Here is a 24,488-nt window from a genome sequence, read left to right on the forward strand (position 1 = left end):
AAGTGTTGAAATTAGAGCAATATAACGAAAATTTTCGCATAATTCGGTCCAAGTTTCTCAAATTTCAACTCCTAAATAATAGGAGAACGGCTCTTGTTTTTATCTATTTAATATATTTTTTTTAAAAGAATTCAAATTTCATTTATCCATTTAATAGAATTTAAAGTTATTTTAAGTAAGTGAAATGTATAGAAATTTTTTACAATCTTAAATTATTTTTTATAATATATAAAGTATGCTTTTATTATGGGTCATCCATTAATTATATTTTCATGTTCAAAATGTTTATATTTCAGTGTAAAAATTGTATTAAAAATTTCGTATCGATTTAAAATAAGACCAATTTATAATATATAAATAAAGTGTAAATTTTACTACTTAAGTTAAAATCCTCTTTCTAATACATCTAAAGAAAATAAGAAAAAGCATCTACCATTATGTTGTCCTTTATCCTTTCACACATAACCACTGAATGTGATGAATCAGAATAGTCCTTTTTATCATCTCAATTTACTGAATTTGTGGCTCTAACTCAATGACAGTATTAACAGTCTCATGTCTGCATTTTCCACTTCAATTTTTCAAAACTCATTTCCTCTTTCATTGACTTTTCCTCTTTCAACACTCACTCAATCATTTCAATAATAACTATTGATAGAACATGAAACCATGAAATGAAACTAATATCAGATAAAAATGTAACAAAAATACCTTTCCTGAGATAAATTTATCTATAAACACTTACAAGATAACAGTAAAAAAAGATTCAAAATTTATCTGTTATTGGCTATCATTTGATGATGATCATATTGTTTGGAGAAACTGATTTCATTAATAATGAACAGCCCTTGAAGACAAACAAGAGTTTCATGAATTGCAGCACAGATCAAACCAGATAAGATTCTGATACATGATGGCAGAAGGAGCAATAACAAGAATAACATATCTAAGCTGAGGAGTTGCTGAGTTCTTGATGAATCGCCTTTTCCAGCCATGCCTCAGCATGTTCCATGATTCCAGGGCTGAGCCTTATCATGAGAATGCAAAATTCAGTTTGATTAAGCTTTCCATCTCCATCAAGATCTCCTTGTCTAACCATGGCATCTGCATCCTCCATAGTCATGCCCTCCATGCCAAGAAGAGCTGAATTTCTCCTCAGACTCTCACTTGTTATCAAACCTGTTTCTGGGTCTGATAGAAGCTTGAAACCTCCACAGAGTTCTGAAACAAAGGATTCAACATCAAGCTTCTCTGCCATAACTGGTAGCAAATCCTCAAACTCTGTCTCTGTCTCCATGCTGTTGCTTTGCTTCATGCTCTGTTGCTTGCTTTCCATTTTATGATACCAACCTTCCCTTTTCTTCTGCTTCTCAACGTTCCAAAGCAGAAAGCGACTTTTCAACACTCAATGAGAATTCGTTAGGACAAAGTCCTCTTTTATAGACATCTAAAAGTTCTTCCTTTTCGAACAACTTATGAGCTTCATTCAAACTCCAAAACCACCATATATACATTCCATTCATCTTAAGATACACTTGGATTTTTTATTTCTAAAAAACACTTACTAAAACTACTTTATTCCTTGCATAAATTTACTATAATATACGTTATTTATTAATTTTTTATTTTCTACTTACTATTCAGAAATGTAACTAATTATTTTTTACTCATAAAATTTAATATAAGAGAATTGAGAAATCATTCAAAATTGTAATTTGAGAATTTAGATTCTCTTCTGTTAGATTTTTTTTTTCAAAATATACTAGAGAATATTAATTTCTATATTTTAAACAATGTATTTTTAATGCTTAACAGAAAACAACATGTAAAAACTTTGAATTCTTAATTTGATATCATTATTAGTTTCTAGGAAATTTGGAAGTTGGATTTTTCATTGGCTTTAAACAGTTTTTACTAAAGGAATCAAGAACTAATATAAGACCAACTATTTACTTTGGTAGTTAATGTGACTAAGACTCTCTTTAACAATTGTTTTCTCTTAAATGTAACTTTATTTCTCAACACTTTCATGTATAGAATGGTAAGTCAAATAAATCATTTTATTATTAATGTTGAAAAGTAAATTTTAAATTTAATTTAATTTTATAAAATTATAAGATGATATTTATATCTATTTATATATTATAAATTTATTTTATTTAGATTCAACAAATAATAAATTTTATTAAAATAGGTTTTGAATGATTGAGAAGAAGAAAGTTGAGGAATTTAGTGAAGACAGTTATGTTATGTGTGTGATTTTTGATTTTGATTTTGATGATAGGAAGGTTTCTAGGAAAGTTCCTTTGGTGGGAACAAAAGGATATTCTATTTCAGACGTAATCTTGAGTTTCCATTGTTTAGCTTCCATGAAGCTTCCTCTTCCATTTCTATTTTTTCTTCTCTTCCATCAAATTTTCCTATTCTGTCGTCTTCTCAATCAATCATATATATGACAAACTGCCATAAATTATTTTTATTTCTTCTCATATCACAACCTTTCCACATGGGCCATGGGCCATGTAATTCTCAATCGCAACATTTTTTTTTCTTTTATATTTCTTTTTTCAAATCATATCATAACATCTTTATTTTAGTATGCTTTCTTTGCATTTTATTACAAGACGTTAACATTTTTTTTTTATAATAAAACATGTGTCATTATTTTATTAGTTTATTTTTATTTATTTTTAAAAAAATATTTAAAATTAATTACAAATCATTCAAGTTATAAATAAATTATTAAAAGAATATTTTTTTTAGTATATTTTTCTTTTTCTGTTTTTTTATGTTTATGTGTTTCGTACTGTACCAATCATAATTAATCATTGTTTAGTGATGATTTTTTATGGTCATGATAAACTAATTAGCAACTTTTGATGATTAAGATTTGTTGATTTTAGGTGTGAAAGATGAAAAAAGGTTGGATTTTAAAGAGGTAAAAAGAGAAAGTAGGTTTGAGGAAATGGTGTTATGATTGATAAAGGAAGTATTCTATTTCCACATAAGAAAACAAGAGAGTTGGAAATCTTTTGTTATTTTGGTTTAAATATTGTTCAAGTTGTTATAGGGTGCTTGGAATGATTGACGAAGACGCAAGTATCCAATACGATCGATCATGCAGAATGAATTACTATTGAACTGTTCGATTTAGGCATAAGAATAATGCTTTTGATTTTTGTGCCTAATTGCATAATAGTATTATAGTGATACTACGTGACACATTTTATATTCATTTTATACAAAAGTATAAAAATAAAATAATTATAAAAATACAAATTTTTATATTTTAAAAAAAATAAATAAATAAAATCAAATAAATATAAAAAATTTAAGTATGTCAAATACACACTGAGATAATATAAAAACACAGATCAAATAAAAATAAATTGAAGATTGTGTTTCTACTTTTATTTTTTTAAATTAAAGAAAAGATCGTCCAAGCATACTTAATAAGCATACTTAATATATTAATTAGTTTCATTATGTTTTATGAAATTGTTTAGGCAATTTACTTTTTAAAAGATTTAATTAAGTTTGGCGTTTTTTTTTATCAATGAGTATTTTTAATTGAGTGTTTAATAGAATTTTTTAGCTTATAATTTTAATTTATCTGTTGACATGACTCTTATTTTGTATAGTCGCTTTATTTATTAGTGTTAATAAATGAGGTTTTGTGGTTAATATGGTTGATAAATGATTTTGTTTTTTTTTTTGGTTAAAAATTTGTTGGATAATTCTTTCCACTAGTTCTCATGTTATTATTAGATAATAAAACTACTCGTATTCACATGTATATGTGAATAAAATCATATAATTATTACTTTCTTATATTTATTATTAACAAGTAATGACTATTTTTAAGGAAAATGATATTTAGACAACATTTTTTTGACAATATTTGAACATTGATTATGTGTCAATTTGTGATTGGTCAAAAATTACTTCACAATAATGTTTATGATTATTATTATTGATTGTGGAGTAATTTTTGATCAATCACATATTCACACGTAATCAATGTTTAAATGTTGTCAAAAAAAATGTTGTCTAAATATCGTTATCCTATTTTAAATAGGTTAGATGTGAGTAAGATCCTATAAGTATTTGTTATTTGTAAATTTCAATTTACTGCTACCATTACAATTCTAAACTTTCTAGCTAAATATAAAGCATGTTGAGCATTTTTTATGTTAAAAAAAAAATATATAAATATAAACCATTCACAGGACTCACATAAAAACACAGATTCACTGGTATAACAATGATAAGAACAAGAAAGTGTCAAAAGAATCAAAATAATTATATATTGTTCAAACTTAAATAGACTAGAATAAAATATTGTCAACATAATGATCTGGAATAGGATGATTGATCTAATAATAATGTTATCTTAACTTACATGTAAGAGTGAGATAAAAAAATTTGTAATATACTTAGCATCACAGCAGAGAGAGAAGCTTTGTTTTCTAACACTAAGACACATATCACCTTTCTTGATTCAATACAGAAGAACTTGGTCAGTTGAATATATTAAATTAATCCACTCCTGAGCAAAAACAATAGATAAATGTTGCAACTCTAGCAAATGCTGAGCTCTGTTAGCTGAACTTAGTTCTTGTTTGTTGGATCCACTTTAGACTATTCATTTTTTTTATACAGCCTCAGGAACATGTTCATGTATGTTGCTACAACTAAAGTATTTTCAAACATCAAGATCGGTTAAAAACTTCAACACTTTGAGTTGGCTCTCTGCTTTTAGGCTAATCAAAACACTAATATATTTGAAATATACACCATAAACTAATATATATATATATATATATATATATATATATATATATATATATGTATGTATGTATATATATATATATATATGTATGTATATGTGTGTGGGACAGGCAAGGCAATTAGAACAGAGAGGAAGGGATATGTTTCTGAGCTCTATTGACTAAAACGAAGTTTTTGTCTGATCAGATTTAGAAGATTCACTTATTTTATACAACTTTGGAAAACTTTTAGGAATACATTTATGTATGTTAGCATACTATAATATTAAACTTCAACAGATTAGGTTCATACTATAATATGTTTTGTACATATGTAACAATTTGTCTAAGGTGGAGTTTCTAAAGAAGAACCCTTTAGAATTTGGACTTTCCATCAGCATATATAACAGTGGCAGAAGCTATAAACAAATAAAGTATAGGGTAAAGGAGAGGCAAATGTTGAGAAAAATTACTGAACCAGTGTGAAAATGAATCAATGAAAAGATAGTTTGTTCAATAATATTTCAGAGAGCTCTTCAAAATTCCTCCAGCAGTTCCATATGACACAAGCACATTGGTAGTTAATTGACTTATTAAATGATGTTCTTCAACTCTAAAGTCCAGTGAAGATAAATCAGTTTCATATATTGACATATTAACTGTTAAATTTAGAAAGGATTGAGTCAGAAAACTGTGTCCCCTCTTGCTGGAGAACTTTCATATATATATACAAATAATTACAATCTTTCAAGCTAATTTCCAACCCACAAAATAAGCTAAATTGTCATATACATTTATTACAGCTAATTATCCTAACTAAGAGAATAACTGTTACAAACTTTTGTCATTTATTGCATATTTTTGTCATTTATTCTGTTGACATTAGCCTTTCACTTCATCCCCACAGCTCTTTATTAACTGAGTAGCAGGACTATTCTGATTAATACTTTATAATTATGGGAACTATTTTAACAAGTGATGGTATTAAAATAACGTTGCATTGGAATTAGTTTGGTGTGTTTGATTCAGATAAATAAATACTGCAAGAGTTCTGCACACAGAATGCCCCACAACTGAACATCAGTCTGAAGTAAATTGTTGAAAGAACTGACTCTGACAGTCAACACTTCCGTCTTATTCAACTATGACTTGTCATGCCAAAGCTTCATGTCAGTGCAAATAAACACCATTTTTCTTAACCACATTGGGACCATCTTCGCGTAGTTTATGAAATTCTTAAACTTTAGTTTGTATGTAGCTTTACTATTGGAGTAACTGAAGTGACAGTTTTTACATAAACAATTGTCTGGTCATCTTCAAGTTCTTGAGGATTATACTATTAGAGAAAAAACTGCTAAAGTTCTTAAGGATTATATATCATTTGAAATACTCCAACCACTTAGATACAGATGATTAGAGTCTGAAACAGCAAAAGATGTGCCATGCTTATACAGATTAATCAAGTATTTGTTCAATAGTATTTCAAGTAAAACATTTTACTAAATAAGCTTATAATATTTATTAAGAATCGATGCATAAACTTATATGTAAAAGCCTATACAGTCATTTTGGCTGATAAAATGCAAAAACAAGAGGCTTGTGCTAGTTGCGAAGCTTTATGTACCAGGAACAATAAGTGATGTTGGTAATTTTCTTGAAAAGAATCTTTTGTACATGAAAAAGGACCAACCAACTGTTCATACCTGGGGAGAAATCATTTAACAAATTATTTCATCAAGAAAAAAATTAGAGTGACTAAATTCACCTTTTGAGATTGAACAAGTTAAATTCCTATCCCCCCTGGTCTTTGCAAGAACTTCACAACCACCTATGAACATTTGAGATCAGATGGCTTGGATCTAAAACAGTAAAATCTGTTTACTATCCATTGCCCTTGACTATCTTGAACTTCTCTAGCACACATTTTCCTTCTTTGTACTTCTGTGTTTCCTCGTAAGCTTTGACATATTTCCAGCCAAGTTCCTCTCCACAATCAGAGCAATACACATCAGCCACTGTGTGAAGACCAGTGATAAGCTGTCTATCCTCTTTAGGACCCAAAATAATGTTCATTGCGTGAGAGAATAAAAATGCTCTACCATTTGTTGCCTGTTACAGATAACTCTTGAAAATCCTAGGTTATTCAAAGAACATAACAAAAACTCTGACCAGTTTGAAGGGAACTTAAAATGCTAAAAACTCAAGTGAATCGCTTCAGTATAGATAAGGCTAATTTCAGGCCGTGTTTGCAAGGTTTTTTACATGATTAATATGGGCATATGAATCTTAATCTTTAGCAAACAACTAGGTTAGAAACTTAATCTTTAAGTTTATTTTATTATTCTTTTAACATCTCAAGGGAATCATCTAACAGCTGCTGATTAGTTGAAATTTAGAACCAACAGATCCTATCATCCATTTCAATCTAGAAATCCAGCATAAAATTGGAGAAAATGCCAAAAATGCAAGAGAAAGTTCACCTGGAAATCTTTGGAAACAATATCATCATGGAAAGCAACAAGGTTCTGGCACCTAAAGCAGCAGTATGCCCGTGATCCCATCAACTCCGCCATTGATGTATTTGCCTAGCACTGCCACTTTCGCTCCTACTCATAAATAAAAGTGCAAAGGGAAAGGTTGGTCAAAGACTCAATAATAGAAAAGTGACCAAACAATAGAAGCCTCAAGCCTATCTTTCCAACGAGTGACAATGGCTATGATTTGTCAAATGGGTATCAAACAGTGTCTACAAGGCTGATTGAAGTGCAAGATACGTACCTAACCAAACTATGTGACGTCAATCACAATGAAACATTTTGAAGAAAAGAATATATCTAAGAGGGTAATTGAGTGACGCAGATTATAAAAGACTTTGATAATTGAAAGTTTTGTTTAAATAAAAGGTGTTGATTGTGATGGCTTGAGAAATGTACTAAAATGGTTCGGTAAGAAAGTGATACAATTCTTTAACAAATGTTGTGTGTTACTTGAAAAGCTACGTTTTCCTTTAAGCATAAACACATAAGAGAAGAAACGCATACTTTGAAAATGCAACAAAATGTAAAACTAGAATCCATGCAAACAAAGATTCCTCTGAAAATGTCACCAATTGGTCAAGGACTTGTGTATTCTATTAACGTGTTTGCATTCACCATCTTCTAAGTTGAAATAAAAATTGCATTTTCCCTTGTGTTTTTTGTAATGGTTTATGCATTGGGTATACCCACAGGTGAATGTTTTTAGTCTCTAGTTTTTAGAAACAATCAAAGTTCTTATATTCTTTTGTTCATAAATTTGACCTATAAATTTTAGAATGATACGAACTTATCACTAATAAAAAAAAAATAGAAACTTTGATCATATTTGATAAAAACATTTAAAACAACTGCAGTGTTAGGAATGGGTAGGTTGAGTTCTGATATCAAACCCCAACTAATGCCACATTCTTTTTTCTAATTATATTTGTTTTGGAGTTGTTTGTCATTTCTTGATATGTAAATTGAACCACTCAGCATTTAATATTGTTTCACGGGGCCAGATAACACACAAAAAAAAAGTATGCCCTCTTTTCAAAATTCAGACTTTAAATCATAGAAGAGTATGCTTTTATATACCAAAATAAAAAAAAAGCCTCCCACTTCCTAATTTCTTAACCAAATTTGCCTTGAAGACACATTGGTTTTCTTTTAACCCGAAAACAAAGTACTTTATGTGATTATATTTGTCTAATTGTATGCAAGAATCGTGGTATGCAAAGCTGTAATGGTGAAAAATATACTAAAATAGCAAAGTGTCTCCATGAGAATGTGTCTTCTAGAACTATAAAATTTCCTGAGACGCATCTCCTACATTAATTATGCTAAAGAGAGATTGAGAAATATCTCCAAAACAAGGAAAAAGTAGGTTGAGGGTAAGGACACTCACTAAAAAGAGCCACATCCAATATACAAAGTACAGTTAAGATCACAACACACTTTACAGTGAAACAATTTCGACAAGGGTTAACAAGAGGTCAATCAACAAGCTCAAAATCACCGAACAGCCAGTTTCTTCTTGGCCATCCATCTCCTTCTGGTGGATTCCAGTGCCTCCAACTTCATTTTGTTCAGTTCATCAATCCAATGCTGATAGTGAGTCTCAATAACAGCAAGTTCAAACTGTAGCTCAAGATCAATCTCTTCTACTGTTGAAGACACATAAGAACAGCTACTTCTTGGGGTCCCAACATTAGTAGATGTTCCAAGAACTGACCCCGAGTTTGCTGGGTATTCATTTATCACAACTTCTTCCCCAGAAGAATAATTTTCTTGTTGCAATTTACAGTCCTCAAAATATTCATCCCCAAGTTCAAGGTCAGAGATGGACCTACTACTTAAGCACTTAGAGCTTGCATCAACACTGGAATAATGACAATTGTCATCTTTCATAGAAGCATTCTCAACAACTACCTCGGAAGCTTTAGATCTTTGTGAATGATAATCACCCTCAAAAGTAGCCTTATCAGCACTTTCTGTTAAGCTGTTCTTCTCGGCTGCCACAAAATCTTCTTTGGGGGTTGTATCAATCCCAGAGTAGCCATCCTCCTCAATAGCCAATTCAGAGGGAAGACTTGGTAGGGCAGAAGCCCATGGCCATCCCATGAAGTTTTGGGCATCTATATTAGGATTTATTTCACCACATGCCCAACGATCATGCGAAGGATTCCACCAAGGGAGAAGTTTCATTATCAAATAATCAATAAGCTCAGCTATGAAAGGTACATCGTGATCTGCCAGCTCCAAATGTTCAACCATCTCTGTGGCCACAGAGACTGCGGTATCTGAATCAAGGTAAAAGAGAAAATGTATGTTCCTTACTCGACCTGCTAGTAACACAACAAACACCTTTCAGCATCAACTTTCGAGCCTGTCGAAAACTAATTCAGATGTTCTCTACTCACCGGCTCCTCCTTGAAACAAAACTAGCATAAGGTGAAGGCGAAGGAAAGAGAAAATACTCACCACATGTATCAGCAATACGCAAGGTCAATGATACCGAGTTATCATCATTTTTAGTCCCTTTCAACCTAAACTCATTGTTAATATTTGCCCTCTGAACCTCAAAAACAGGACAATATGGGCTTTCTTGGTTGCTTTCGGAACAGATACTCATAGAAAACTGTTTGTGGTCACCATCCAAGTCCATAGAATGAGAACTAGACTTGAATGAGTACGCTCTCAAAGTTCTTCTAGGTGGTTGTAAAGGATAAAGGACGGGATCCTTTGAATTCTCAACTTGTAGAAATGGATCTTTCAGAAGCTCCTCTGCTGACAATCTCTCAGATGCTGGAACCAAACATTTCTCAATAAACTCCCTAATTTGAGGATCACTCACCTTATTGAGGGAAGCAGGTTTGATGCCCTGCAATGACATGCATCACAACGCAGCAAGTTAAATTGTTTGTATTATAAGTTAAAGTGGTAAGAATATGCCAATAATTTATTTACTCACTGAGGTAACTTTCTTAAAGATTTGAGCTGGATTTTTGCATTCGGCATAGGGATACTCAAAAGTGACCATCTCCAATATGCACATCCCAAAAGAATAGATGTCAACCAGTTCTGTGTATGACTCTTCATATAGTTCTGGAGCCATAAACTCAGGAGTCCCTTTTGTAAAATAGAGAAACAACAAACACAAGCATAGCTCAGTGCCATTGGAACCAATATGATAAAAACATCACAATTCAGGAAGTAATATGTTACCAATAACACTTCGGGCGGTAGGTTGCTGCATGACAATTGCCAAACCAAGATCCCCTATCTTAACTTCACCCTGGTTTCCATTCACAAAGATGTTGTCACATTTCAAGTCTCTATGAATAATGGGTGGCTTGTGACTATGAAGATATAGTAAGCCATGAAGAATCTGCCTGGCCCAACCTTTTATAGCTTTCATTTCAACATATTTATGCTTCTTGCGATATCTGTCAGCCAAAGGTGTACATAAATTTCATATGTGCATGTTACAACCAAATAATATAAAGGAAAGGGGACAAAAATCAGGAGAACCTACTGCCTTAAATTTCCTGATGTGAACAGTTCAGTAATCATGTTAACAGTTTTCTCCTTATCATCAATCCAAGAATCACAGAACTTAATGATATTTTCATGTTTCAAAGACTTCAAAAGATTAACTTCAGAATACAATTTCGCAAGATCATCTACTGAATGCAAGAGGCCATCAATCTTAACTTGATTCCAAGCAACTTCAATTCCATCAACTTCATCAAAGGCCCTATAACTGGAAAGGGGAAAGAGATTAAATAGCATGCTTTCACAAGTAAAAACTGCCATAAAAATAAAAAAAAATGTTATTGAATAATAAATTTCCTGCAGAAATCATTCATAGCAAGTAAAATTGTGAATCAAATTAACCTAGAACACTAGGAAGAAAATACGACAAATTAGAGATAATGAGAACAAAGAATTATATGTAGAAAGAAAAATAGAAGAGAGAAGGATTAGACATTAAATCTTACACAGTTTTGAAGGCACCCCTTCCCAAGACTTCAGTATACTGAGACAAACAAAAGAGAGAGAAAAAATCAAACTAATAGCAAATATAATGAACAAAGTAAATCGTAGAAATGAAGTAAACAAATCCCCTTGAACAATGTGGGTATATTGTATTAAGTGCCCCTAGCTGTGCTTCACAGAAAGCAAATTTTTTCATAAAGAGGATTATTTGTAGTATTGAATCTTAAGTATGAAATAGGTTTTACACTTCTGCATTACAAAGTAAAAGTGGAGCTTAATTTGTGAAACTCTGTTTCACAGCTGATAACGGTGATTCATTACAGATACAGCAGTAATAAATAAAAAGCCAGATACCAAATTTAAACCGTTCTCCATTGATAACACACTTGCAAGTCATTTATTCAACTTATATACCTTGCATTTCAAGTTTATCATCCAGGCAAACAAGAAAAACGCGGCTAATCAATTTCAAAACACTATTACTTAAAAACTATCCCTCTGGCTCAACGAGCATATTTTCACCACCAACACAAGTAATTCAAACTCACCCGCCAAAGCCATAAAAAACACACCACAACAGTTCACACGCAATTATTAAACTTTAGAAGAACCACCGAAGTTGATTAAAAATGAATCCAAAAAACATATAAATGAATAATTGGTGAAGCTGCTTATGAGACTCGAGTCATAATACCCTTGTATACCGCCCGGTTGGATCTTTCTCCGCAAACTCGTCCTCAAAATCCTGAGGCTCCCTGGTCCCGAACGCATTGCACACGGGAGGCAGTGTCAAGATAGCACCAGAATTCATTCTGGTGGCTGAAACAATCAGAATTCAAGACAAATTGTTTCTTTTTTCTAATTATTAGTATATGTTTATCGGATGGGGCCTAGTTTGTGATTGGAATGGAGAAAGGTAGGAACGGAACGAAGGAGGAATCGAATGCCGACCGCAGCAGGAATCGGCATTCGATGACAATGGTTGGAGGCAATGAACCTAAATCCAAAACCCAACCTTCCATGTCATAACAAAAATTCATCCTCAAACCAAACCCACCACCTCCACCTTCCTCTCAAAGTCCATTCTTTCCAGCGACCCAGGTACCAAAACCTTCCAAAGGTTCAAAATTTACCAGATGGGTCTCCCATTATCCAATCTTCTGAGGAAAACTATCAAAAGGGGGAGATTGAGGAAAGGTGGTTGGCGGGAAAGAGAGAGAAAATGAGAAAACTGTGGAGGCGAAAGAGAAGCGGGGAACAGACAGGTGGATGGTGAATCAGAGTGCTAATTTTGTTATGAAATTTGCGTTTGGAAAGTTGAAAAAAGAGAAAGTTGGGAACTAACTAACGGAAACAAATCGTACATCTTAGCTATGCTGAGGTGAGAATCAGATGACTTTTATCTTTATGTTGATGGAAAGACAAAATATCACGGATGAATTCTTTTTATTGTTAGATTAAAATAAGACAAAAGGTTTAAAAAAAGAAAAACATCCAACAAAATGATAAACCTTAAGACAACTTATTTCCAGCCTATTAACAGAAACATAGTCGAAAAGAGTGACAGAGAAATATGTCACAGCATATCAGAATGCAATGCTTTACTCCAGAGCTTTAAGCTTAAGAACAACTCTAGACTATAAATTAGTTCATAAAGATGCTGCAAGATTTCTTCACTAGTTTCTTTAGAATGGTGAATTTTGAAAAGGTGTTTTAAGATTTCCATGTTGTAGAGAAGCTATATCCCTTCGAATCATTCTCACAAGTGATAAGTGCGAAAAAAAAATGTATAAATAAGTTTAATTTTGTAATTATTTGTTATTACTAAGTGAAAATTGTAATAGAAGATAGATGGTTATGTAAAACATTGTACAGGAAATAGTGTATTATTTGATCTGTTGTCAGTCAATTCTCGCTAAGTACAAGCCACAATTCATACACTCTTAACCTATGCGATGAGCAAATTGCATCAGTTGAAGTGCAATAGTTAAAGAAAATTCGCACAGTGCATACACACTTGTGCGCTTAGCGAATTAATTAAGTGACTTATAATACGTGACATAAAGATAGAAACTTTCTTCTGACACCAAAAACACGAAAAAGCTTTGGAGAACTTCAAGAAACTTTTCAAGACTTCAGGACTTCACTTTCTACTATGAATTGCTGTAAATAGTACGTTTTAGATGTATAGGAGAGACTAATTTTTCTTTTCATTAGAATTGATTGTGTGACGATTCAATAATGTAAATTTTCTATGCAATATATGTCTTTGTTCTTGTTTTTCTCTTGACTTGCTTGTGATTATACAGAAGTATTTTTAAACATTCTTTTGTACTGGGAAGTATTTTTAGAACAAAAACATAAGAAAAGAAACTAAAAGTAACTACGTTAGGAATAACTTCTGTGCTTTTGATCATTCTCAACATTTGAATCTAATGCAAAATTATTCGTTGAATTAATTAAGGAATTAATAATTTAATGGATAATTTTAGAATTTGTTTTAAAGAATTAAATCAAGATACACTTATGTAAATGCTTGAACATAGAACGTATTTTGTCCAGGATATTACTGTAATGTTAGTCTAAGACCAAGATCTTTATTCCAATTTTTCAATCCTAATTTTTTTGTTGATTAATTTCATGTTATTTTACAAAGTTAAAATCAAATGTTATCTTCTTTGATAAATAATCTTAATTGAATAACGTGACTCAAATATTCTTAGAATAACGATACTCTTAACTTAATTCACTGTATTACTTGAACAATTTGATATATTTGTCAAAAAGATGTCAACAGAACTCTCCTGTTGCTTTGAACCATTTCATTTAGTTTAGGCTTTTTGGTACAAAATATATACTGAGAACAATCTCAATTGAAAAAATTATTAAAATGATATTTTTTTTTATGAAAATTGGATAAAATTATAATAAAAAAAGTCTTAGTCAATGTGATCTAATGAAAACACTACTTTAAAATAAAATTAATTGGTATTTTTGTATGTGATTTTCTGGTTGAGTATTTATTTTGTGTGTTAAAAAATATGTTTGCATACATGTTTTTATTTATTTTTATATAAGTAGATCTTTTATATTTGATTTTATAGAAAACACATTTACAATTTTCAATGGGATTTGTGATTTCATATATGATTTTTAATTTTTATATTCTTATTATTTATTTTGATGGATAAGAAATTATTTTTAAAATTTTGATATAATATTATATATTTTGGGCATGATTCTTTTAGGGTACATGAAGATATAAAATAAATAAATAATTTTTAAAAATATATAAATACTAATTTTATAATTTTTTGTAATTCCTATAGAAGAAGGGATGGTGTTCACCCATAGGTGATAACATAACATATTAATTGCTACATTTTAAACTATTTCACTTATTCAAATAGTTGTTGGATTCATAAATTGGAAAATTTTTAAAAATTATCTATTAATTAATTTTTTATATTTTTTGTAATTGATTAATTTTAGTTGTTTTCGACATTTTAAATAAAATTTGATTGATCAAAATTTTTGGTTTTGTAGTTTAAGAAAATAATATATAAGTAAATAATAGATAATTTGAACTTTAATCCAAGCTGTGGTGTCGTGGTGTAGTTGGTTATCACGTCAGTCTAACACACTGAAGGTCTCCGGTTCGAGTCCGGGCGACGCCAATTTTTTTTTCTTAGAATAATTTCTTTATAACTTTTCCATTTTCATAATTACTTTATATTATTTAATTATTTTAGAATAATTTCTTTATAACATTTCCATTTTCACAATTCATTTATATGCTTTCATTAAACTAATAAACAGGGAACAACATGGCGGATACAATAATTTGAAATTTATTAAAATATAATTTAAAATAAATAAACACAAAAACCCAAAATGTCTTTTTTATGTTCATAAAAAAAATAATAACTTTATTTTAGCATACTTGGGGTGATTAGAGGAGAGTGATTAAGTGTATTTGAGAGTAATTTTTTTTGTTATTTATTTGAGTGAATTTGGAGGTAAACGAAACTGAATTTTGAAATAAAGTTTGTGAGATTTGATGTAGGATTTAGTTTATATGACAAATTAAAAAAATGTACTTCAAAATTCACTCCCATCTACCTTCAAATTTACTCAAATAAACAACACAAAATATTATCCTCAAATACACTTAATCACTCTCCCCCAATCACCTCCGATCACCCAAATGAACACACCCTTATCAAAATAAATTGCCATTAATTTCTGTATTTATATTAATTAGTAACTTTTTTAAAAATAAATAAATAATAAATAGCTATACATTCACTTATATATGTTATTATTTAGAGACACATTAATATGTTTTGAGAGATAGATATTAATATCGAGTTGTTTCACTATGGTTCATTATAAGATAACTCGAAGGAATTTTTGCCCGATTGATTAAAAGGAACTAATTATTTTTTATTCCTTTTAATATCCTTAGTATAGTTGGTATGTCTAACTAACATAATATTATAAATAGTTTAATTATAATGGGACAGTTAGATATATATATCACAATGTAGTAGTTTTGATGTAGACTCAAAACTGTCCTATATATAATTATTAATATTTTTATTTTTTATAATTGGTATTTAATTATTTCTATGATGTATTTCATGAAATGTATTATTTTAATAAATTTTATTTTAACACTTTTTGGTTTATAAGGTTATATATATATATATATATATATATATATATATATATATATATATATATATATATATATATTAATTATTTAATTTTAACAAAATTAAAATTTACTTTTGTTTGAAAATTTTTATATATTTTAATTTTTAAACTTAAAAAATAAATCAATACAATCATTTCAATTTAATTATATTTAATTGTTTTGTGTTAAATTTGTTTTTCAAAAAATATTAAAGTGATAATATATCAAGTGTAAATAATGTAAATATTATAATAAAATATTTTTGACACTTAAAAAAATTTAATGTAATTATATTTTTTAAGTTGAAGAACAAAATTATTAAAATTTCAAATACCAACTTTATTTTTAAGTTAAAATTGTATGATTAAAAATATATTTAACTTTAGATCAATTTGTTAAGTGTATTACATTAACTAATAATTATTTTTATGCATTTTAAGAAAATCAGAAACTAATTTTCATATATCTGTAATCGTGAAAATCAATTAATGTTATGGAAAGTTATTTAGAATAATTTGTACTTTAAGTTCTGTGTTTGTACTTTAAAATAAGACTTTGGTTGCAGATTAAAGTAATTAATATGTTTTTGAACTGTACTTTACCATTTATTTTTAAAGTAATTATTGAATTTTAAAGAGAAGTGTGATAAATGATCATTGATCATTATTTTCAACCTGAATGAATTTAAAAGAAAATAATTACATAACATTTTCATTAATCAAATTTTACAAAAAAAAACTGAAATAAATACAAAATCATAAAAAAAAATTCAGAAATCATCAGAAATAATGTTGGTTATTACAACTTTAGCAAAAAAAACTGTATCCAGCCTTGTAGAAAATGGGTGAAATCGCAAACGACGTCGTTGTGCTGCCCTGAGAAATGTATAAAAGTTAGGTTTATTCTAAAGATATTTCTTCCCCACATTAATTACGAGTCCTATTATTTACGAGTAAAAACCAATTTAAGCTTTCAATTTCAATTCCTCCACACACAGAAACACACGCCATCCATCATCCGTGATATTTTAATAAAAGAGAGAGAGAGAAGGAGAGAGACAAGGAGAAGGAGAAAGAGAGAGAAAGAGAAGAGGGTGTGTTTCTGGGTTTTGAAATTTTGAGGCCCCATCAATCAAAGCCCCATCAAATTGTCCAAGCATTTGAAAGGTGGAAACTTTTGCATCTGCGATCGTGTAATTGGGGTTTTGCGTCAAAAGGGTATCTATCAATCTATATTGGGTTTGATGGCAAATCTGTACGTGAAGGCGGTGCCACCGGCGGATCTGAACCGGAACACGGAGTGGTTCACGTACCCTGGCGTCTGGACCACCTACATCCTCATCCTTTTCTTTTCTTGGATCCTCGTTCTCTCCGTCTTCGGTTGCTCCCCTGGCATCGCATGGACCATCGTTAATCTCGCACATTTTGCTGTATCTTCCTTTTTCTACTTCTTTTAATCAATTAATTTAATCACTGCCTTTTGTTCTGAGAAAATGAAATTGAGTTCTGGGTCTTTGATTTGTTACCTGATTTATCCCTGGTCTTGATGACCTTGCAGTTTAAGGCTTTTTAGGGTAAGCGCAATATGTGAAGCTGAATGCCATCTTACATGGACTTTAATTGTGATTGACCTGGATAGAATTGGGGTGTGAATTTATTGTTTCATTCGTCGTTATTAAGTATGTGATTATAATCCCTTTGGCACAATACATGGTTTTAATATTCCGAAACATTGATTGTGAGAGAGGTTGGGTGGGGAAGGGAATTACCTTTATCATTCACATGCACATCAGAGGTACTTCTGTCATCTGGCAGGATCACAGACAATATGAGAGTTACCGTGCATTTACAAATTCCTAGTTTGTTACATCAGTTTTCTCTTGTTAAGGATGGGGGTGGCCCTAATTCCTAGTTTATATTACCACCAATGCGTATGCTTTTGTTCTTATTGTCTCATAGCTTGGAAGTTGGTTACTCTGCAATATTCTTGTTCTTGTTCTCCCTTGGTAGGAAGTTAGTTATTTGGAATTTGAGTACTCAAAGAATGGTCCGTAGACACTATATAAGGTTATTAAAATTCTACGTGTTAACCAATATATAATCTTAGCAAAAAGTTTAGATTATCCCGATAATCATTTGGCATTGGTCATTGGTTTTTGAGCTTCTTACTACTCTACTTCATCTTTTTAACACAGTTTTTCTCACTATTCATTAGATATGGTTTATTGTAAAGCTCAAGAAAACAATTGGTTATTAGAATATTACACAATTGTCTTTTCATTCCTATCTCCATGGCCCCACCCCACCATGTTCTAAACTTTGATAAGTATTTACTATATTACATGTATACACAGTCCCAGCTCTTAAATCATTATTTGCCTCTCTTAGTTGACAAAGACATTTATGCAGCTTTACAATTTGCTTAAAAATGCCCTAGGTTTCTGTGCTTCTCATAATCTCCGTCTGCTGATAATCATGATGATGGTCTGGCTTTGCTCCAAATTACTCGCCATAAAAATTCATTTTGCGTCTTACTTGTGAACAGTTGGCCTTCTGCATTCTGGATGATATTTGGAGATACATTTTTATTTTTTAGAAATTAGAATGGAAACTATTTCTGAAATTGTTAAAAGAAGTTGAATGGGGTTCTGGGAAGTGGAAATGCTGCAGAGCAGGGAGTTCTTATTTTCTTTGCTTCCTCTTGACCTAGAACTACATGTGCTTCCTCTTAATTGTTGTGAATCTTGTACTAGATGTGCTTTTATTTTACTGTATTTGCAAGTATCATTTTTCAATATTCATTTTTAGTTCTTGCTTATGCTCCGTTTGATTCTAAAAGTAAGCCATTTCAAGTTTCACGGTGTCTTTTAAGGTGTAGTCATTCTTATAAAGTATAATATTAGTTTATTTGATAGTGCTTTCTCATAGAACCTAATGTTTATCTTCATCAAATATTTTTCTTACTGATAGGTTTGGAATGAACGTTCTATCACGTTTGTTTTGTCCTTTTGTTTTTTGGAGTGGAAGTTATGTCTTCTAATCAAACACATTGAACATAATATTTGGAAAACTCATTTTTGATCATTTATTACTTCTTGAAGTAATGAGCAGGTCATTTTCTTCTCTACTTTCAATCAAAATTGATTGATTGTATCAGTCTATATATTAATATTGTTTATAGATTATTGCTAAAAATAATTTAATATCTCTAAATGGCTTAATTGATTATGCTGTGTCCATCAGGTAACATATCACTTTTTTCACTGGAAGAAAGGAACTCCATTTGCAGAGGACCAAGGCATCTACAATAGATTGACATGGTGGGAGCAGGTAGACAATGGAAAGCAGCTTACTCGTAACAGGAAGTTTCTAACAGTTGTTCCTTTGGTCCTGTAAGTTTTCTAATATGCAAGCCATAATTGGTATTTCTTCTGGTGATGTTATAGGATCTGTGAATGTGTTCGTGTGGTGCACTCATGGCTATGTAAATTTAAACAGTATTCCTTAAAATATTGTTTATACACTGATGTGAGCAAATGTATGTCATTCCTGTAGTGTTATTCAAGCATTCACTTCTTGTTGTGCTAGAACTTGCAAATAAGTTTAATGTTTATGTAGAAACCACGAATAACAGTTTATCCAATTCATAGTTGCAAATAATATCAACTAGTGCCACAATTGGCCATGCTATGTACTGAAATTGAATAGCGTCACATTTTAAAGTAGTCTCCATGACAGCTGTGGTAGATGACAAAATTGCAGAACATCGTTGCTGGAATGTGTTATTGGACCTTGTAGCTTAAAAAAAAAAACTTTTTGAGACAGCATTCTTTAGGGCTGTATTGGGGACAATTATGGGTTTCGCCCATATCTTTGAATCAGAACTGAAACACTACTTTGTCTGTCACATGCATGTTATGAAGTAGCACACCCACTGTTCTCCTTACCAACAAACTCCCACCACTATCCAACAACATTTTCCAGTATTTCTGGTTAGCTGTGACAGCTGTTGGTCTTCCATAACCTCTGTAGTTTTTTGTCATCCCAGATCCCTGCAGCCCTTTTCTGGCAAACCTGTCACTGGCTGTGGCAAACCATGACCTTCTGCCATAGTTCAGTTTTGTCTCTGTTTTTTAAATATCTCTAAAACAGGTTTATCGTCATGTCTTGTTATCTCTTCTAAGTCTTACCCATTATTCCTTTTTGTTCTAATTGGTTACAATGATAGTCATCACACTATCCTATTCTAGCATGCTCAGGGTCAGCCACTCCACAGTGCTTTTTGGAATTGGCCACTACAGTCCAATATATTAATTTTTTTTTTCAAAACATGTTTTCTTTGGTCGTAAGACTACTGATCAAATTAGACTGTCCCTTTTCACTCATTTTGTTTGCTGATTCTCTTCTGTGTACGAGAAGATGTCACTTAGCTGCAATGTAGCTTAATAAATTAAATGCCTCTGGAATTATGGTTATTTGCTTAGAAGTTCATTGTATTTGAAGGGTTATATCTGTATAATGAACGTTACATAATTTTTTTACAAGAAAAAGGAAACCAAGAATTTTTTTTGAGAAGAAAAGAAAAATATATATAAAAAAAGTAATGTAAAATGACTACTCATGAAAGTTTCTGCATAGCTCCATATCTATCAAATGGCTTTATATGTCATTGGACTGTGTCTGAAATCAAGATTAATTTCAGGAAGGGTGAGAATTTTATCAGTGTATAAAATCAATTGGATAGCTAACACCAAATGTCGATTCAATAGATAGTTTTTTATGCTCTCTGTGTGTGCCCCTACAAATTGCTATTATAGACATCCAAGAGCTTTATTGGAAGTGTCGGATATAAATATTGGGTCAAATATAATTTAAGAAGCCAGGGAGCCTTCTCGAATGAGTACTAATGTTTGCTAAAAGAATTATATGAAACAAATATAAGTTAGCATAAGATCTGGAGGTTTGTATTCTTCATGGTGTTTGGGGATTGGCTTGATCTGTTATCTACCTTGAATTTGGGGTGAAGCTATTTTTGTCTTTATAACTGAAATTTCCAGGGGCTTACATGGCTTAGTTTTTCCTGAGAATTCTTTTGATAGAACAAATATTGTTTGGTCTAAAAAACATTTTGACTCCTCCGAAACAAAGGATTCATTTATTGCTACTATATATATTTAATGTAAAACCAATGAAATAAATTTTGACATGATTTCTTATATATATCGATTTATTTTATCACAGTATCAGTAATTGGTTTTCCACTCAAATTTAAAACTGTACACATTTCTCTCTAAAGGTGCCCCCTACTTTGAGAAACGAAATCTTAATGAAAAACAAAATTACTTAAGAGGATAAGAAATCCACCTTAACAAAGCGCTGAAGAGAAATAAAGTAAAGAAATTTGAATACTTCAAATCAACCTTCTCAAAGATTCAGTGTAGTAAGCACCAGGGAGAGTCCAAATAGATGGTCATGTAAATTGGCAGATTTTTATTTTTCCCGAAGATATTCTTGAAAATGAAAGCATTTTTGGATTCCAAAAGCATTGCACATAGACTTACTTTTTAGTGCCGCCAAAATCCATGAAGTTTATCATGACTGAATACTGATCCTGTTCAAGTACGCATTTGGTTCAGTTTATTTTGGAGAAATCATTTGGGGGTGGTTAACATAAGTATTTTCCTAGAACTTTTCATTCCCAAAACATTCACTAAAATGGTACAACAATCTTGTTTTTCAACACTGAGAATTTCGATTGCTGAAGTTGATGCTTGTGGATATGATTTTTGCTTCAGCAATAGGATTGTATGTTTGTAGCTTTGATGTGATTCGGATTCTTGCAGAAACTGTCCTGAGCATTTAGGAAAAATCTACTGCACAGGTGTAAAAGTCGCAGTGTTGCATGCATTTTACTAAATGTTAGTTTTTATAAACAACATAAGCTTTGTACTGCAAATGTGAGGATGTTATAGTGGAGGAGCAGAAAATCATAAGAAGATGGCACCTGTTGAAAATATGGTGGATCTTACCTAAGGTGGTTTGACCTTGAGAGAGAAAAAAACCAAGTGGGGGAAGTAGTGCTAACATCTATTGAGGTTAATACGGTTGAGTATAACCTTAGGTTGATTTAAATGGACTTGCTGAGGATTTAGTTCTTGACATAACACAATGGTTTTGTAGTATTCCATGGCTGACCCTACTTAGTGGGGAATTGTCTAATTTGTAAGGTTGTCTAATTTGAGAGGTTGGATAAAAGTAAAGTCAAACTAGTTGTAGTTCATATTCTTTTAAAGATTATTTAAAAACATGAATGAGAATAAAACCTGACATAATTAAATAAGAAACGCATTATTAATATTCACATTTATGAATTTGAAGAAAATAAAAGATTTATTATCTTTTATACCTTGGAAGATGAAGATCAGTAATAGTTGATATTATGAAGTAAATTTCTATGACCTAGTTAGAATTTTAAAAGTGAATAGTTCTTTACTGTATTGTTTGTCATTGTCAGGTACTTGATAGCCTCCCACACAACCGACTATCAGAATCCAATGCTCTTCTTCAACACTGTTGCTGTGATTGTGCTGGTTGTTGCAAAGTTCCCCCACATGCACAAGGTGAGGATTTTTGGAATCAATGCTGATAAGTGAAAAGTTGAAAACCTGGTCACCTGCTCAAGAGCCTCTTGTCCTTTTGTTCTGGAAAAAGGTCACACCTTTGTATAGAAGGCAGAAGTGGAAGGATACTCAAGTAATGTTTTGTTGCCAACTGCTTTTTAAGCTGCTTCTAAAGTATTATTAAACAAATAAATATGTTGAGTTATTTCTGTACAGTAGAGAAGTATATGTATCGAATTATAACGGTGCTTTTAAAATGTACCTTTCTTTTCTTGCCTTTTTCCTTTTATTCATGCCTCCGAACTGAGATATACAAGAATCATCCTTTGCATTGGTATTCAAGTTTATTGGTATAACCTTTTCTTTTGAAAATAAAGGTCTTTGTCATTATGAGCATAAGTGGAATACTTACCTTGGACGTCATCTGAAATTTGACAAGTCAAATGCTGAGTTTTCGCCACAAAAAGAAAGTAAAGACATTCTGGTACGAGAGAAAAGTTTAATGAATGATCATCTTGTGGAAATTTGAAAACCCATGTCACACTATGTTGAAAACTCAAAGCATGTTTTTGTTTTTACGCAAAGCTGAATACTTTTATATGTTTGTGCTTACTTACTCTAAATTCCCCTTTATAATAATTAATGTTTTTATCATAGATTAATAAGTTAATTTGACTTCTGTTATGAAAAGTAATAATGTACAGATTTTGTTTTCTCATACAATTCCTATATTATATTCTTCCTTTCTTCCCTTCCTTCTTTCAATTTTATCTTATCATTTTTAAGAAAATTAAGAGGCTAAAATTGAATGAGGAATAAAATAAATGTCATACATAAGATATGTATTTAATGAGGAATAAAACATGGATACAATAGTCGTTAAAATTTAAATATTTTTTAACAAATAAGTCTAACACTTTTTTTCTCTCTCAACTGTAAATCATAAGAGGGTCAAAGAAGAAAGTATTCAACGACATACTCAGATAAAGAAAAAAAAAATAGTTTCTTTAAAGTCAGTTTTGTTTTATCACTATAAAGTAGATAATTAAAAAGTATTATTACCAGGTTTTAGTATTTCCTAAAACTGGAAAACATGTATTTTTATATTTAAATTTTTTACTCATATTTTTATGGATATAGAGAATATTTTCTGGTTTTGTACAATATTCACTTTAAGCAAATGTTTATGCATGTTTCTCTTGGTTTTGATTACTTTATCACAAAAGATAAAACAACACAACATTAAATGATATATTTTTTTGGATTTATAATACACATTAGTTTACCTTTTTATAGTCCTCTTATTATTTCCAATGTAGTCTTAAATCCTTTAAAATTATAATAAAATTCAAAATTACCTTACGATTTTTAATTAACAAAATCTATCAAGTTCTTCACCATTGTTTTATTTTATAGTAAATTATTTTTTTTTAACTTTTTAGAGTTTAAGAATTAAATTTGATTTTTATACCATCAATTTCATAACTTATCATTCCGATTCTCATATCATACTTTATGAATGTGGTGCCAATATTATCTCTAATCTAAATACATGTCTTTTCTAATTGCAGCAGATAATCTTAAGAAAGTATATAGTATTTTAGCTAAAATTGCCTGTGAGATTTTTGCTAAAATATTATTCACATGTTTTTTTAACATGCTTTGATACATTTTACAAAAAATTGCTATGATAATTATGTTACTATAGTTAGTAGTTGTTTTTCAATTTGCATACTTCATAAAAAAATGATTGAAAAATTACTAAAAAATAAAAACTTTATATATAATAATCTTTAATTCATAGTAAATTCTGGTAAGTATAAATTGAAATTCATTAATATCCTCTATTTACTTTCTAGCATTTTTTTGCATTCATTATTTTC

General features: G+C 30.6%; 4 protein-coding genes and 1 non-coding gene across 10 annotated transcripts; 2 read left to right on the forward strand and 3 right to left on the reverse strand.

Moving 5' to 3' along the window:
- Positions 1–688: 688 nt before the first annotated feature.
- Positions 689–1,484, reverse strand: LOC106780342 (calcium-binding protein KIC). Its single transcript, XM_014668619.2, has one exon. The coding sequence runs from the start codon at positions 1,334–1,336 to the stop codon at positions 947–949; it is 390 nt and encodes a 129-aa protein (XP_014524105.1). The 5' UTR covers positions 1,337–1,484; the 3' UTR covers positions 689–946.
- Positions 1,485–6,263: 4,779 nt separating this feature from the next.
- LOC106780339 (protein yippee-like At4g27745) lies at positions 6,264–7,711 on the reverse strand. Of its 3 annotated transcripts, none has more exons than XM_014668615.2 (3): positions 7,548–7,711; positions 7,250–7,375; positions 6,264–6,878 (listed from the first exon to the last, which is right to left on the reverse strand). In XM_014668615.2, the coding sequence occupies exons 2-3, from the start codon at positions 7,340–7,342 to the stop codon at positions 6,651–6,653; spliced, it is 321 nt and encodes a 106-aa protein (XP_014524101.1). In that variant the 5' UTR covers positions 7,343–7,375; positions 7,548–7,711; the 3' UTR covers positions 6,264–6,650. The 3 variants fall into 3 exon arrangements, with proteins under 3 accessions (XP_014524101.1, XP_022632698.1, XP_014524100.1); XM_022776977.1 differs by lacking the exon at positions 7,548–7,711 and adding an exon at positions 7,468–7,545; XM_014668614.2 differs by lacking the exon at positions 7,548–7,711 and having other exon boundaries at positions 7,250–7,461.
- An 808-nt stretch (positions 7,712–8,519) lies between these two features.
- Positions 8,520–12,740, reverse strand: LOC106780368 (probable serine/threonine-protein kinase WNK10). 4 transcript variants are annotated; one of them, XM_014668653.2, is made up of 7 exons: positions 11,982–12,740; positions 11,290–11,327; positions 10,824–11,051; positions 10,514–10,734; positions 10,260–10,417; positions 9,770–10,169; positions 8,520–9,630 (listed from the first exon to the last, which is right to left on the reverse strand). In XM_014668653.2, the coding sequence occupies exons 1-7, from the start codon at positions 12,096–12,098 to the stop codon at positions 8,801–8,803; spliced, it is 1,992 nt and encodes a 663-aa protein (XP_014524139.1). In that variant the 5' UTR covers positions 12,099–12,740; the 3' UTR covers positions 8,520–8,800. The 4 variants fall into 4 exon arrangements, with proteins under 4 accessions (XP_014524139.1, XP_022632690.1, XP_014524138.1 ...); XM_022776969.1 differs by having other exon boundaries at positions 8,520–9,633; positions 11,003–11,051; positions 11,982–12,738; XM_014668652.2 differs by having other exon boundaries at positions 8,520–9,633; positions 11,982–12,738.
- A 2,150-nt stretch (positions 12,741–14,890) lies between these two features.
- TRNAV-AAC lies at positions 14,891–14,964 on the forward strand. The gene has a single exon. It is a non-coding gene; the product is annotated as a tRNA-Val (tRNA).
- A 1,990-nt stretch (positions 14,965–16,954) lies between these two features.
- On the forward strand, positions 16,955–22,947 carry LOC106780355 (ORM1-like protein 3). The gene is made up of 3 exons (XM_014668631.2): positions 16,955–17,415; positions 19,229–19,377; positions 22,500–22,947. The coding sequence occupies exons 1-3, from the start codon at positions 17,230–17,232 to the stop codon at positions 22,636–22,638; spliced, it is 474 nt and encodes a 157-aa protein (XP_014524117.1). The 5' UTR covers positions 16,955–17,229; the 3' UTR covers positions 22,639–22,947.
- Positions 22,948–24,488: the final 1,541 nt, after the last annotated feature.

This window comes from Vigna radiata, unplaced genomic scaffold (genome assembly GCF_000741045.1).
Source record: "Vigna radiata var. radiata cultivar VC1973A unplaced genomic scaffold, Vradiata_ver6 scaffold_179, whole genome shotgun sequence".
Classification (NCBI taxonomy): Eukaryota; Viridiplantae; Streptophyta; class Magnoliopsida; order Fabales; family Fabaceae; genus Vigna; species Vigna radiata.